At 33.9% G+C, this 13,578-nt stretch overlaps 1 protein-coding gene across 9 annotated transcripts in view; it reads left to right on the top strand.

Moving 5' to 3' along the window:
• LOC143222918 (RNA-binding protein Pasilla-like) overlaps positions 1 to 13,158 on the top strand; it is a 61,046-nt gene extending 47,888 nt beyond the window's left edge. For 7 of the 9 annotated variants that reach the window (XM_076450104.1, XM_076450108.1, XM_076450101.1 and 4 more), the window contains 3 exons: positions 7,133 to 7,276; positions 8,807 to 8,961; positions 10,008 to 13,158. In XM_076450104.1, the coding sequence (XP_076306219.1) occupies positions 7,133 to 7,276; positions 8,807 to 8,961; positions 10,008 to 11,384 (1,676 nt within the window). In that variant the 3' untranslated portion in view covers positions 11,385 to 13,158. Of the gene's footprint in view, positions 1 to 7,102; positions 7,277 to 8,806; positions 8,962 to 10,007 lie in introns of all 9 variants that reach the window. The other 2 variants (XM_076450102.1, XM_076450103.1) reach the window with 1 other exon arrangement.
• The last annotated feature ends 420 nt before the right edge of the window (positions 13,159 to 13,578 follow it).

Below are 13,578 nucleotides of genomic sequence, written 5' to 3'. Positions count from 1 at the left end.
TATAAGAGATAAAGGTGTTTTATTAAATGTTTTGTATACAGTGTGAAATATTTCTTAATTTTGAAAGCATCTAGTAAATGTATTGTACTGATATGGTTGAAAGAGATATTTCCTTATGATTTCACAGAATGTTAGAGTTTTATCAGTATGATGTAAGTAGTGTTTTATGAGCCAACAAAGTATAAAATTGTAGACAGTGGATACTATGCTTTATTTGATATTACAGATATTTGATAAAATATTCAAAATGTGCATCTTAACATATTAAATATAAAATGTAAATGATTTATTAGGCCATTTTGTTCATGTATTTATATTCCTCTTTTGTAGAACATTTATTTAAATATTGTATGTTATCAAAGGATTTTTTACTGTATTTGAATGTATATGTTAAATACATTTTTCCATACTTAACCCATTTACATATTCTAAAAAGAATATTTGTCCAGTTCAGTTGTGTACATGATGAGGGGACCTCCCAGGGAACATTCTGTTCTTTCAGGGAAGGAGAGGATCCTGGTTGTTGAGGGGTCCATCCCCAACACACTACTTTGACCTTGAATTCCTGTAGACAGGTGGCCTTGGGGTTCCCTCTTGGATGAATTGGCTGGTCCACTTGGGCATGGGTCAATCAAGTACCAGTGTTGGATGTTCTCAACCAACGTTGTGGACATTGTATCTGATTCTTGTGTTGGGTTCAGTGCTTACGAAACCCTGGCATTGCTGCACTGTCCTTGTTTGGCATTGTATTGAGTCCCCTCATAGGGCTTCATGGTTGGTGGGGTCAGTGGGCACCAAAATATTCTTTATTTTATTATGGATCCTCCAAATAAAAACTTAAATGGTGAAAAAACAGTCCATAGTTAAACGACCACATCTTAAAGTCTTTAAGCAGCAATCTTCAACATCTTTAACACCTGTTGTACCTCATTTTTGTATACAACATTCTCTTCCAGACAAACTTTAGGGCAAATGTCTCCCTTTTTCATTAAGAAGGGACTAGAGGGACTTGCTGCCTCTCCAAAGTCAGTAAAGAAGCTTTGATTTGGTGACATATTGGTGGAAACAAACACATCTCAACAGAGTGAACTCCTCTTGCATTCAAAAGTAGTTGGGGATATACCTATTGAGGTTACACCTCATGCTACTTTGAATTCATCATGAGGAGTTATTGTTGAGAGGGATTTGAAGAACATCCCTAAGTTAGAGATTCTCACTGGTTTCTTGACCCAAGAAGTTTCTCCAGTGAGGCATATCTCCACTTGCAAAGATAGAATTATGATGCTGACCAGTGTCCTCATTCTGACATTTACATCACCATGTCCACCTGCCATCATCAAGGCAGGTTATCTTAATTGCAGAGTACAGCCACACATTTCAAACCCTCTCAGATGTTTCATTTGTCAGCAGTTCACTCCCGCAAAGATGACATGTCATCGTTCCTTGACATGTACTCGTTGACGTTGCAAGGACCATGATGCCTATGACTATGAAATGGACCCTCATTGTGTCAATTGCAATGGCTCTCACTCATCCTACTTTTATTCTTGCCATAATTGGTTGAAAAAAAAGAGGTGCAGCAATGGAAAACAATTCAATCCTGCCTGCCACTAGGTACAGAAGGCTCAAAAATGGGCTTGGAATACTTTTCATAGGTATCCCACACTCTTACACCACATTGCTTTCTAGTAAGCCCTTGCACATGCTCAATAGATAAGACATCAAAGCCAGAATAATTCTTGGATTAAGTTCACAACCAGCATATTTCCTACCACCAGTTCCAAAGTCATATGGGACAAGATTCGAAAGGTCAGTGGGCAATGGAGTTCTGTCCCCCTCTTGATCTTGCTTTCTGATGGCCAGGAAGTAGCTAATACCCTGAACATCACCGATAGTCTAGGTAAAAGCTTTTGCCAGGTATTCAGCACTTCTGCTTTTCAGTCCACCTTCTTAGCCATCAAGACTCAGGCAGAGAGATCACCTCTTTCCTATCAAGGTGATTGTTTCTGTGACTATAATCATCCCTTTATACTGGTGGAACTCAAATTGGCCCTTCATTGGTCTGGCAGTGCATCATTCAGACCTGATGATGTACACTATGAAATGCTGCACCATCTATCTCCTGCTTCTCTTGCTATTCTTCTGATCATTTTTAACTGGATCTGGCAGGAGAATGTTTTCCTATTGTCCTACCTTTCTCAAAGCCTGGGAAGAATCCCAAGATTCCTACAAACTACAATCCAATTGATTTGATAAGCTCTCTCTGTGAGACCTTTAGAGAGGATGGTTAATGTTTTTTTTGTTTGGTTCGTTAAATCAAACAACCTTCTCTCACCCACCCAGTGTGTGCTCTGGCGGCAGGGCTCCACCATGGACCACCTGATTCGATTTGAAACATCAATTGGAGAAGCCTTTCTCAAATGACAATATATTGTATTGATATTCTTTGGCATTGAGAAGTCTTATGATACAACATGGAGGTATGGCAATTTGCGAGACCTCCATTTATATGGGTTATGTGGTCATTTGCTCATTTTTATAAAACAATTGTTATTGGACAGGTAATTCCAAGTTTGTGTGGGTTTGACACTTTGTTATTTTCTACAGGAACTCGAGTCCCTCAGGAGTGTTTTGAGTGTCACGCTTTTCAGTATAAAGATTAATGCTATCTCTGAGGAACTCCCTCTTACTGTTGCAAATGGGCTATAAGTCAGTGACTTTCACATCTCGTGTCAGTCATTGAACATGAGGTATATTGAGCAGCAGCTACAGACTGCCCTCAATCATTTACTGAAGTGGGCCACAGCAAATAGCTTTAACTTCTCTCTCTCTCTCTCTCAAACCATTTGCATGCACTTTTGCCGCTAACGTGGTATTCATCCTGATCTTGAACTACATATCAGTGAAGTTGTGCTGCCTGTGGTCCCTGAGACAAAATTCTTTGGGCTTATCTTTGACTGTAAGCTGACCTTTATACCACACATCAAACAGCTTTTGGTCAAATGTACAAGAGCGCTGAACATCCTCCATGTCCTCTCTTCCACCACTTTGTGAATGGATTGATGTTCTGTGCTAAAGATATATTATGGTCTTATTCAATCGAAATTGGACTATGGATCACTGGTATATGGCTCTGCCAGGACCTCGGCCTTAAAGATGCTGGACCCATTCATCATCAAGGACTGTGGCTCTGCACTGGGGCTTTCTGCACTTTCCCAGTTCAGAGTTTATACACAGAGTCTCGTGAACCTTCTTTGCACCTCTGCCATTTGGAACTGTCTTTGTTATGTGCTTTGAAACTTTATTCCTTATCAAAGCCTCACACTTGGTTGTGTTTTCTTTCCTCAGTGGGCCATACTTTTTCAGAACAGATGATCAGCCATTGCTCCTTTTGGCCTTCTTATCCAGGCACAGTTGGATGAATTGGGTTTGTCCTTGGCTAACGTTGCTATATTCACTGGTCAGCCCATCCCACCATGGCTTCTTAAGTTTCCACATGTGACCTATCTTTAAGTCATCTGAGAAAAAAAGGCACTTCTGATTGGAAATACTGTCCATTACTTGCTGAACATATTTCAAACCATCCTTCCATTCCTATTTATACAGGTTACTGTGTGGGCTCTGCCATAGTTTATTGTGGTTTGGTGGTTGCACACAAAATCTCTTCCAGAGCTTCTGTGTTTAATGCTGAATTATATGCCATTTCTCTCACCCTGGATCACATAGAAGCAAAGCAGTACTCAAATTGTTACTATTTATACTGACTTGCTTAGTTATCTACTGGCCCTGAAATTGCTTCACATCAGTTCACACCATGTTCTTGCTGATATTCAAAACCGACTAACCCATTTCTCTTTAACATCTACTTCTATCTAGTTTTTCTGGATACCGGGCCACGTTGGTATTCACGGGAATGAGCTTGCTAACACTGCAGCTAAGTCTATCTGCTCTGGCACTATCACTGCTGTGCTTGTTCCATACATGGACTATGGTCATAAATTCAAGGCTCAGCTCCTTGCCAGTTGGCAGTCGACTTGGAGTGAGCAATGCGAAAACAAGCTTTTCCAAATAAAACCCTATATTGGACTTTGACCGTCTTGCTTTCATAAGGATTGGAAAGAGGAAGTTGTTTTAATTAGTCTATGCATTGGTCAGTTTTTTTTAATTCATCGTTTTCTTTTATCTGGGAATGATTCACCAATGTGTTGTTTGTGTAATACTCAGGTCACAGTAAGCCACACTTTTCTGTCTTGCCATCATTATGACTCTCAATGGTGGCACCATTTTAAACATGTCTGTCCCAAGGTTTATCCACAACATTAGACAGTGTTATTGGTGATGGTGACACTCCACCTTGGAAATGTTTTTAGTTTTTTAAAGGGTATTAATCTTTTTCATGCTATTTAAGTTTTTAAATTTATACATTAGACCTTTTTTAATCAAAGTCCATCTAGTTCAATTTTAAATTAGAAAATGGCCGTAACATCAAATAACTCGAAACCAGGACTGGAAAGGCCAAATCCAGGTGACTAACGCTGATGTTTGAACTACCCATTAGTCATCCTGGCGAGTTATTATTAAAATTTTGCTACAAGTCTTTTAAAACTTTTATTAATTTTCCTTTTGAAAATGGCTTTGACATTAAATAACTTGGAACCAGGACTGGAAAGGCCAACTTCAGGTGACTGACAGTGGTTTTTGAACTTACCTGTTAGTCTTTCTGGTGAGTTATTATAATTACAGTTATGCTACAGAAAGTCTGTTACAACTTGTACTAATGTAGTTTTTCTCTTACTGCTGTAGACTAGATGTAAACATTGGGTTTAATACTACTTATTTTGTTTAAAACTTTGTTTTGTTTTACCTTAATTTCTATTTATGAATTTTACTTTAATTTTAACTTTACCAGATGTTTGGCATGGACAGCCTAGTTGTTTCATGCCATAAAACACTAAACTAACCGACCAAATCCGGTGTAGTTGTGTGATATCAAATGTAAAGAGGGTTAATTACTTCTGTTAACACTTTTGGAGCATAACCAAGTCATCAGGCCATGTCAACATATACAGTCACACTCTGATGACCATGAATCTTGACATGAAGTATCTATCACAAAAGACTCCTTCATACATTTCATGTCCAAAGCTGAATATCCATAATTCATCTAACGTAAAAAGACACTAATATCCCAGTTCCTATTTCAACTATCTACTTTTACAGAAATTCATAGGTACTTCATTCAATGATTTGATCAGCATACATTCATGTAGAATTACTGCTCAAGGAGCATGATGGTTGAACTGGAAGTATGGCTCTAAGCCTTATCTTGGTGAAAAATACCCCATTGGTCTTGTTTCCAATCAAAGCCAGTATTTGTCTCTGATACCAGGAGTCTATAACGTTGTTCTTAAAGCAATCAAATTTAAACTTCCTTGGCCTTTATATCAACTCTTCTGATTCAGCTTGCTCTGATGCAGTATCTGGTCATCAAGGTACACATTTGCTTCATTGAGTGTCACCACACATTGCCAATTTTCCCTGGATGGTACCATTCATACAGTTTTCAACAGTTAATCTTCCTTTTGTGGATATCTCTTGGAGGTAACTTGTTTCACTTTTCCACATGAAGATCTTTGTTTCACACTCTTGCCTTGGGCATATACAAGGTGTTCGGAAAGTCACTGTGCACTTATATATTTATTAACAGACAAAACTGCACAGTGACTTTCCGAACACCCTGTAGAAGGCTTTTGTATATTGACCTTTGTGCTCATGGTTTCTTGCCTGTTATAAGACACTGCACTTTGCTTGTTACAGCTGAGGTAAAACTTGTTGTTAGTCTCTTTTGGGATGGTATTGGAGCTTCAAGGGAATTAATATTCCTTTTTTTTTCCAGTGCCATTAAATACAAGGGATATCACCATCCTGAATGTATATATGCATGATCTGAATATATGAATATTTTACTATCACATACCCTTCCCAAAAGTGATTGTTTTTTAGTGGTATCACACTATTTACAAAGCAACAGTGTTAAAATTTAATTTTGATGCACGCCATTCTAACATGACTTTATATCATCTGTAGTTTTTACATATTTTAATATTATCTCAGCTTTTAGTTAGTTGGTTTGAAAATTAAGGTGCAAAGAAGAAAGTTGTATTTGGAATAAAATGTTTTTTGAATTATGTTGATCTTATTTCTTAGTCAATCAACCTGTTGATATACATGTGTTTTTTGTGGGTTTTTTTCATAAAGGGCATAACAGGATGATGTGGATGAGAAATTAACTGTATATGAATTTGCATATCATTCTTGATAATGTTGAGTTTTTAATAATTTCAGTTATTCAACATATCGTGAACATGTCTGTTATTGTTAGATTCATGAATTTTTTATGCCTGATGTTATGTCAGTAGATAGTGTTTCATTACATTGTGAATTTTTTATTAATATATTTAATGTTTGAGAAGTTACTATACTTTCCTCCATGAAATCAGTGTACCTGAGAATTTCACAATAGTACTGTTTAAAAAAATTGTAAAAGTTGAATTTCATGTTTTTGTTATTTCTAATTAATATTTGATATTCTCTAGTGTAATTCACAGTTTGAAATTTTGTATAAAACTTTGTGTAAAAGCTTTTTCCATTCAATTTTACCAAATTTACATAAATTATTGTAAATCAATATCTCTAAGATTCTGGACTAATTAGTGTCAGTTTTTAAATAAAGCTTAGCAATTAACTTGATAAATTTATATGATTATTTATCAGAGTGAAATAATATATTAATTGAAATTAATTTCTTTGGCTACTATAATTTCAGCTATCCAAGTAGCTATACTAGTTAATTGAATGGACTCAGTTAAGCAGTTCAAGTATTAATTGGTTATTAAATTCCACTAATTCTTCAGCTCTATTTTTAAAAACAATGTCCAATGCACAGTAAAAAATTAGCTATAGTCTTCATAAATTACTTTAAAACATTTGCATTAAACAATATAAGATTTTATTTCTAAAGCTAGTGAAGTGGACAATTTAAAAAATATTTTTTCTTTTAGTTTGTTGAGATATAATGATTGATACATGTAATTATATGAAGATGGAATTTCTTCATTAATCTTTTCTCAAGCCAATGGAACATACCATTTCAAAATTCTTGTCCCTTCGGTGGCAGCAGGGGCCATCATTGGGAAAGGTGGAGAAACAATCGCTCAACTACAGAAGGAAACAGGTGCACGTATTAAGATGTCAAAAGCCAATGACTTTTATCCAGGTGTGTTTATCCCTATGAAACCATCTACATATAAAAAAATATTTTATGTAAAAATGATAAGATGTATTAAAATTCATAATTACCAATCTTTTATCTGGTCAGTTCTGTTGACTAACAGATATATAGCATGACAGTTTTCTTATTAATAAAGTGATAAAAACTGTATAACATGAGCATTTTTGAAAGCCCTATAATTATAGTTTTTATCATTTTGTATCAAGATTGTTTAAACCTATGCATTTTTCTGATATCGTGAATTATATGTTAATGAATATTGTTAAGTAATATTTAAACAGAGGAGAAAAAATTATAACTCTTAGTTAATATAATATTGTAGAATGTACATTATAGATTTTTCTTTTTTTTAGTTATATACAACATGAACATTTAACATATGAAGTTTCTCTTGATGCTGAAAAGTAAATAAATTCCATTTAATGTGTAATCCTTTAACCATAATGCTAATACAAACATTTGTAAAGAGACCCAAATTGATCTAAATTCATGTAACATTGTTTTCAGTTAATGTATTAAATTTAATACATGTAGAAATGTCTTTTAATTAAAACATCAATTGATACAAAAACCTTTACAGTTGACTCTTCTCCCATAAGAGTACACCAAGTAACTAGACAATTGTGATTAATTGTTTTTGCAAACTTTTCTCAAATGATTTGATAAGCAAATGTAAAAAACAAAAATGTGGGAGTTAGAAACTAGGCAAAGACTTCAGTGAACATTTATTAAAAATCATAGAAGGAATTTACATGACTCCTTGCAAATAATAAAGAATTTTTTTTTAGAATCTTAACATTTAAAATCTGTGACGTTCTTCAAAAAAAAAAGTCTGTAATAGCCCATAACAGCATTTTTTTAATCCTTCAACCTGCAAGAAAATGTGTGAGCAGAAAGAGACTTTTGTGCTCATAATTTAAAACGCAAAGTGAGTTCTTAGTTTTACCTGCCATACATGTGTTCTGAAACAGACACTCATTGTGGCTAGTGACACATGAAAATCCTTAGTTACAAAGTAAGAAATATTGTCAGATTTAGTCCAGACACTGCTGGGAAGACTAAATTTAGTATAAAAGCATTAGATTATGTTAATGATATGACTCTGAATTTGGGTGACCTGAAGGTGTATCCAAATGCTACCACTATTATACATGATTTCAAGCAAATGTTATCTTTTGGAATACATCAGATATCTTCATCCTTTATATGGGGAAACTATTGTTGTGCTCATTACCCAAGTTTATGGGTCATTTAATATTCTTAAAGATTTTTAAAAACTTTATCTTAGAATAGCAGTGTGTAGTCATTATGATCCCATACAAGTTAAACCTGTATGCTAAACTAATTGTGCTGGCATTCTGTGGTTAAAAAAGAAATGAATTTCTAATAAAATTGTGAGAATAAGGTGCACCAAAAGTTATTGTTTATTCTTTAAAAGTACAATAGTCATTATGTAATTGCACAAATAATATGATTAACGTTATGCACTTCAATCAAGCTATTTTGTAAAACTAGGTACGACAGAAAGGGTATGCCTTATTACTGGCAGTCTAGAAGGCATCACTAGGATACATGAATTTATTACAGAAAAAATTAGAGAAAAACCAGATCCTAATGCAAAAATAGCAATTGATTTTGACCACAAACAACCAGCTGAACGAGAGAAACAGGTAAGTGAATTTCAGGTAGTTACAAATATAAAAATATATTCAGTCCTATTTTAATAATTGTTTTTAAAATAGATTTTTAATTTCTGTATACTGTTTAATACATGGGTAAAAATCTTATATAAACCTGGGAAGAGGGGTGCTTTCAACATCCATCTCATAAAGTTCTTCCATACTGTTTCACATTATTAATTAATTTATTGTCATTGACTACAGAAATGTCTTATGGGCCAAAGTTGAAAGGTCATGGGTCAAAACAGGAAGTGGTTCTTCATATCAGCCTCGTGATGGTTGTTGGAATAGAAACTAGCTGAATTTATGTTGTATTCCAATAGTGGTGGCCATTTATTTTCACTACATCCCTGTTTTGAGAAGTGTTAGTGCACATGCTGAGATGAACAAGATGTTTGTATGCCTCCCTCCACACTCACACACACACTGCATACATTGTTTTACAGAAAGATTAATTTGTGTTTGTATGTGTGTAGTGTGTGTATAAACCCATGGAACCATCTATGAATTAAATTCATGTTAACTTATGTAAAAGATAATAAATACTCAATAAGAGCAATAATGGTGTGGTGGATGGATTTGTTAACCCCTATTAACATGCTCCGTGTTCAAAACAATGATTTTGCAAAGTTTAAGATTGACCTAGGAATAGTTAAATAATGGACAGACAGTTTTTATGTTATATATATATTACACTACTGGCATTCTGTTTTCATGTTATATTCAAAATTACTAATGCTCCAAATCTGATGTAAAACAGAGAATGATGTTACTTCTTTTTTGCATTTTTTATGGTGTTAGGTAGCTCTTTAAAACGTTTTCTGTAGGTATTTATGAATACCCGTTACTCTTCTTTTTCCATTTACGGCAATTTATTGACAATACCTTTTATATTTATTTTTTGCTATTGTAATCAAAATGCTTATTATTTTTTCTTCATCTTTGTTTTACTTTTTGACTAAAACTACTATTTTTTTAAAAAAAGAAATATGTTATTGAATATTTTTTATTCCATAATTTTTTTTTATAAATTTTAGGTAAAGATATTAGTTCCTAACAGCACTGCAGGAATGATTATTGGTAAAGGTGGAAGCTATATCAAACAAATAAAAGAAGAAAGTGGTGCTTATGTTCAGATATCTCAAAAATCTCGTGATCATGCCTTAGCTGAGAGGTGCATAACGGTGATAGGAGAAATGGAAAACAACAAGACAGCTTGTAAGTTAATATTAGCCAAAATTGCAGAAGATCCTCAAAGTGGCAGTTGTCTTAATGTTAGTTATGCAGAAGTTTCTGGTCCAGTAGCCAATTTTAATCCTACAGGTTCACCATATGCTAATTCAAATGGTGGTCAAGGTAATGGATTTAATAACAGTAACACAAGTTATAGCTCAAATGGAAGCCTAAGTAGTCTGAGTCCAACAATAAACAATAATTTTGGAAGTCCTCAGGGAACAGCAACTCCTGCAAGTATGATGCCATTTTCAACAGGCTTAAGCATAGGGACACATGACATTTCTCATGGCAATGCTTCACAGATAATTGAAAACATTAAACACATGTTACGAGGAAATGGATACTCAGAACAAGCTACAACTGAGATTACAGCTGCAATGAACACTCTTGCAAGTTATGGGATACTAGGATTAGGTTTAGGTCAGTTGTTAAATAACATAAATGGTGCTACAATAATGAATGGTATAGGCATGGGATTGGGTTCCTCTGCTCCTAGTACTTGTCCTGTTCCTCCTGGAGGTATATCCAACCAAAGTAGTATGCTTACATCTTGTACAGGTGTACCAGGAATAGACATCTCTTGTAGCTCAATAGCCACTTCAGGTCCAGCAAGTGGAGCTTCTAGTATGTTTGGACCACTAAGTGGAAACATGAGTACAAGTATGTCAAGTCTTGGTATGGTTCCTGGATTTTCATCTCCTACAGTTAATAGATCCAGTGACAGATTTCAATTTCAAGGGGATGGTCCTGCTGTTTTTGATCCATTTCGACGTAGTTCTCCTTCTTTGGGATCACCTCATGCTCCTAGTTTGCCAGTTAACAACAACTCATTTGGACTTGGAACATGTTTTAACTCTGGTCCTGCTTCAGTGCACAAAAGCCCATCTCCAAGTGATCATCAGGGTGAAACAGCCAAAATAGAGGTTGAAGTTGGTGAGAATATTGTGGGTGCCATTTTAGGTCCAGGAGGAAAGTCACTTCTGGAAATCCAACGACTAAGTGGAGCAAATATCCAGATATCCAAAAAAGGCATATTTGCACCTGGAACACGTAATCGTATTGTAACAATAACTGGCCCTTCAACTGCTGTCAGCACTGCCCATTATCTCATTGAACAACAAATCACTGGAGAAGAAGCCAAGAGAGCTCGTCAAAACTCTTTTGTAGCCATACATTAATGATACCATGTTATAATTTTATCAGTTTTTCATTTTACCATAAATCCTATCAGTTTTCTTCCACATCAGTGTTTTAGTTCTGCAGGGTTGTTGTGCAGTTGATGTTGTCATAATTGCTTCCTTTGCATTGTTTGATATAAGTAGCATGTTAACTAAATGAATCCTTGAGTTTTGTAATGTAATATATGTATATTACATAGATGTACTATCTATATATACACGTTTACTCTTGGAAACGTATGCTACTGAGTTTTTGTAGCATAACTCCTTTGCATTGGTCCAAGGAAATGGATCATTCATCCACCACTTGGTAACTTGCCAATTAGTCAGTGAACCTATTTAAAAATCTAAATTGTGAGCAGAAATAGTGTTCTTGTAGTATTGTAAAAGATTTACATAACAAAGAATTTTCAAATGACAACTACTCCACAAATTCATCAGTTTCTTTTGACATTTGTTAGCTTGTTTCATATTTATTCTTAAAAATGGAATCAATGTCATATTTACATAACAAAATTGTATTTCTGCTTCTTATACATTTTATTTTCATGGATTTATATTAGCTTTCATTTTGAGCTTTTTTTTTTCAAATCTTAAGTAACTTTTGGTATTATTCATTGAATTTAGTCACTTGCCATGTTTTAGTGTCTTTCATATGATATGTTTTTCATTCACTCAGAACCTAATAGTTATTCACTGTTAATCAAACATCATGATGAAACTTGAGCTCATTTCAAATATTCATCCTTATTTTTCTTGAAATTTAATCATGATTCCATTTTCATGTGAAAATGTCCCCTGAATGAAATTTTTGGTATTGTGAGACTGTATTCTTCAATATATTGATTGCTTAATGTGTGGACTGAAAGAATGGCAAACCTTTTGCAATGAAATTAGTTTGAACCTAGCAAGTGTACTTTTCACAAATTAAAAATATCATAACTAGAGTATTTATATGAAGGTCATAATAACATTCATGCCACAATGTACTGTATGTAAATTTCAACATTCATTAAGAGCATTTTACAATTTATAATTACACAAGGATTTAACAGTAGGCCTTTTACTTTTAAAAAGTTAATGAGTTCTAAAAAAATGATAGTGAATAATCAAGTTAAAGCAAAACTTTATTTATCTTACAAGGAGAGAAACTTTAGGATTAAGTAAAAAATAAGCAATTTGGTAAGAGTTAACAATATAGAACTGTGTGAAAACTGTTTGTGTTGTTTAATTTATCATACAAGGTTTTTCAAGATCCTGAAGTAACTGTGAACAAGTTCAAAAGCAGTCGTTACAACTTATACCATTACATTGAAAACAACTTCATATTTTCTGTTGCTAGTAATTAATTTGTCAGTATATTTACTGCTCTCTCATTACAATACTGCATTTACCTCAGGTATGCACTGAATAATGGTGTACTTCCTCAGAAATATTCAGACATTAATAGTCAATTAATTACTCATTCTAGGGCATAATAATACAATATTTCAAATAATGCTAAAATAGTTATTCTTCACTGAAAAAGTGCTTTTAATAAATGTGTATATATTTCTATATAAACAGTAATGGATCTATAAATACTAATTTCTTTGCATACACTATTTCTGCCAAACTACTTACAATTTTACATGAATGTTGTGTATTGATTGATTTATCTGATTTTTTTCTTTTCTCAGTATTTAGCATATAGTTCCAAAACTGGGCTTTTTGTATACTTTTATTGTACAAGATGTCTGCATCCTGAAAATTGCAATAAATAGTTCCTGCATTATAGTGTTTCTTTGCATTTCTTGTGTTTCTAAGTCCAAAGTAGTTTTCATATATTTATGATGAAATGGTTGAAATAAAATCTTGTTTCATCTGAAATTGAACAAAGTCAGTCATATGTAATTCATTCTATTGCAAAAGTGAATTGTTGGCTTTGTGAGATGCTACATGTTATCTTGAATATAGTTTATGCAGATTTTACAAAATGTCCAACTTTTCTTTAACTTAACTTTATGCCACTTACAAATATGCAGTTCTTGCAACTTAAAAGATATTTGCACATTTTTTTATGTTCAGTGAATAACATATTGTTGTTTTAAGTTGTTAATATAAAAGGAATTAGAATGAACTACCTTACAGAAAAGCAATGAATAAAGAAATGTTAATCACTTGGGAGATGGATACACTGTAATTTCATTTCAGT

This window comes from Tachypleus tridentatus, chromosome 8 (assembly GCF_004210375.1).
Source record: "Tachypleus tridentatus isolate NWPU-2018 chromosome 8, ASM421037v1, whole genome shotgun sequence".
NCBI classification, from domain to species: domain Eukaryota; kingdom Metazoa; phylum Arthropoda; class Merostomata; order Xiphosura; family Limulidae; genus Tachypleus; species Tachypleus tridentatus.
Note: the sequence above shows the minus strand (reverse complement) of the source record. Positions and strands in the feature narration are given on the sequence as shown.